We start from the raw sequence: 2,745 nt of genomic DNA on the forward strand, positions 1-2,745 counted from the left end.
TTTGCTCAAAATTTCATGTCAAAAAAATGTGAAATAATTTTTCTTTAAAAATCTCGCAGAGAAAAAAAAATAGAGAAGTGAAAAGAAAAAAAATAGAGAAAAAAATGTTCGAAACCAAAAATTGTACTTTTAATAACTGAAAAAATTATAAAAATAAAAAAATCATCGAAATAAAAGGAAGTAAAGGAAAGAAGACAAATAATAAGGAAGAGGGGAAAAATTGATAGTATAAAAATATTGCGATGATACCGTTTGTAAAGTAAATTTTATTTTTAAATTAAGACTAAAGAAAAAACAATTTTTGAAGAAGAGAAAAGAGAATAGAGAGAAGAAAGGAGAGAGAAAAAAAGTTTGAGACTCGGAATCGAACCTTAAACTTTTAATAATTCKGTGTGAAATATTTTGGTTATTAAAAAAACATTTTAAATAAATGACAGCAAACTGGAAATTTTTTAATTATTCACATTTTTTGGTTAATTTTATTTATTTTACTTTTGTGTCAACAAAAAAATTGAGATACTGGAAGCTCAAAATTTCATGTCAAAAAAATGTGAAACAATTTTTCTTTAAAAATCTCGTAGCGAAAAAAAAGCGAGAAGTAAAAAGAAAGATAGAGAAAAAATATTCGACACCAAAAATTGTACTTTTAATAATTAAAAAATTTTTTTAAAAAATTATAAAAATAAAAAAATCATCAAAATAGAAAGAAATAAAGGAAAGAAGACAAATAATAAGGGAGAGGGGAAAATTGATAATATAAAAAATATTGCAATGATATCGTTTGTAAAGCAAATTTTATTTTTAAAGTAAAACTAAAGAAAAAACAACAAGAGAAAAGAGAATAGAGAGAAGAAAGAAGAGAGAAAAAAGTTTGAGACTCGGAATCGAACCTTAAACTTTTAATAATTCAGTGTTAAATATTTTGGATATTAAAAAAAAACATTTTAAACTCGGAATTTTTTAATTACTCACATTTTTCGATTAATTTTTATTGTTACTTTTGTTTCAACAAAAAAATTGAGATATTAAAAGCTCAAAATTTCATGTGAAAAAAATGTGAAACAATTTTTATTTTAAATCTTAAGAGAAAATGATGAGAAACTTTATTAAATAAAATTTATATTTTGCGTAATTATGTTAAAACTCAGTAGGTGCCAACCGCGCCTCCTTTTACCCCCTTAGGAGCTAAATAACGACGAAATTTAACGGCAAAACTCGTCAATATCTCGGAAACCACGCCAACAAACACTAATTAAATTGAACATAACTGCGCAAAGGCCCCCACATTACATAAATTAATACTAAATAAAATTCTATTTAGAAAGTAAATAGATGAAGCAGAAATTCTGTTTTGCAATTTTTACCTTCGGAATCGGGCAAGTCCCTGGCAAAATCTGGGCCGCTTTTTCCAAATCGTTCATAAAGGGCCCCAAATACCTCCTTGTTAATTTACAAAACGTATCATTAACTCCCATCACTTTAATTTCTTTCTCGGAGAAAACCGTAAACATTTGCAACTCAGTCTGAAAACAAATTATTGATTTTCTTTCAGTTTTTCAGTTTCAGGACCAACATTGGTGTTGTGGCCGTACTCTTCACCCAAAGTCATGTTGGCTGTCAAAAGTTGAGTGTCCTTTTTCGTGACGAAATGCGAGAAAATTTTGCAAGGATAATCGACGCCATTGTCACACAAATCGAATCGTTTGATCAAAAATTGTTTCTCGCTTTTAACAGTAAAAAAAAACAAAATGAAAAGCGAGATAAGTGTTCTCATGGTTTGACTTTTTCGAATACAGGGGAATTTTGCGTGACCGCAATTTTAATTGTTGTATAATTGCTTATCATTAGCAATTTTGATTGGGTTTTTTGATAAGACAGGAAGCGATTTTAAAGCAATTTGTTGACGAGTCATTCGCCGAACCGATAAATCAAGTCACCGCTTTTTTGAAAATTAAATTAGGGCCAATTTAACAGGATGCACACTTGACGGATCAGTTTTTACACCTCAAGTAATTGGAAAAAAGGTGGTTTCATTCAAAAGTTTTGGACTGAGGTAATAGATGGTTAAAATTTTTTAGGTGGGTTCTTGGTTGGGTCATTTTACCTTTGATGGAAGCACTTGGTCGTGAAACAAGGATTATTTCCGGCAATAATAAAATGACACCACGATTCTAGTAACCGAGTTTTTCAAGGTTGGATTATTTCCTTTTGTTTGTGCCGAAAACAATAAAGTGAGACGAATGGGTTTGATATGGTGGGGTTTTTGGTAATAATGGTGATGGTTTACGACTGGTTTTTGGTTGGAGAACTTTAAAGACTAAATTCTCCAGTTGGAATAATTGGTTTGAAATGATTTTAAAACACAAAAAATCAATTCAATTTTTTAATATTTCTAAATGTGATGGAACGATGTTAAAATCTTGTAAGTTTCCAGTTCTCACTTTCTGATCTTACAATTTTTCAAAAATTTGTTTTTCTATTAAAATTACAAGAATTTAAATCAGTTTCGCAAGCTCTTTACCACTTTTCAGGCCACTATCTTATTTATTTTTCTCAAAATTACACAATCTTTAAAATCTGAAGTCTAGTTATCTCAACATCTTAGGATTGTAAATTTTTATTTTCTCTCATTTAATTTTCGTAAAATTCTATATCTATTCTTTGAAATTTCAAAAAAATTTTTTTAATATTTTTCACAATTTATTTTTACAAGTTTTTAATATTATTTCTAAATATTTCTTTAAA

At 28.2% G+C, this 2,745-nt stretch overlaps 1 protein-coding gene across 1 annotated transcript in view; it reads right to left on the reverse strand.

Annotated features, from left to right (window-relative positions):
- Positions 1-1,170: 1,170 nt before the first annotated feature.
- The window catches only part of LOC123009860, a 10,480-nt gene continuing 8,905 nt past the window's right edge, over positions 1,171-2,745 (reverse strand). The window contains exons 2-4 of the mRNA XM_044406411.1: positions 1,574-1,724; positions 1,365-1,523; positions 1,171-1,185 (exon numbers count right to left, since the gene is read on the reverse strand). Of these exons, the coding sequence (XP_044262346.1) occupies positions 1,171-1,185; positions 1,365-1,523; positions 1,574-1,724 (325 nt within the window). The remainder of the gene's footprint in view (positions 1,186-1,364; positions 1,524-1,573; positions 1,725-2,745) is intronic.

The sequence above is a fragment of the Tribolium madens genome, unplaced genomic scaffold (genome assembly GCF_015345945.1).
Source record: "Tribolium madens isolate multiple individuals breed KSU strain unplaced genomic scaffold, Tmad_KSU_1.1 Scaffold_19;HRSCAF=116;Tcas5.2_LG9, whole genome shotgun sequence".
Classification (NCBI taxonomy): domain Eukaryota; kingdom Metazoa; phylum Arthropoda; class Insecta; order Coleoptera; family Tenebrionidae; genus Tribolium; species Tribolium madens.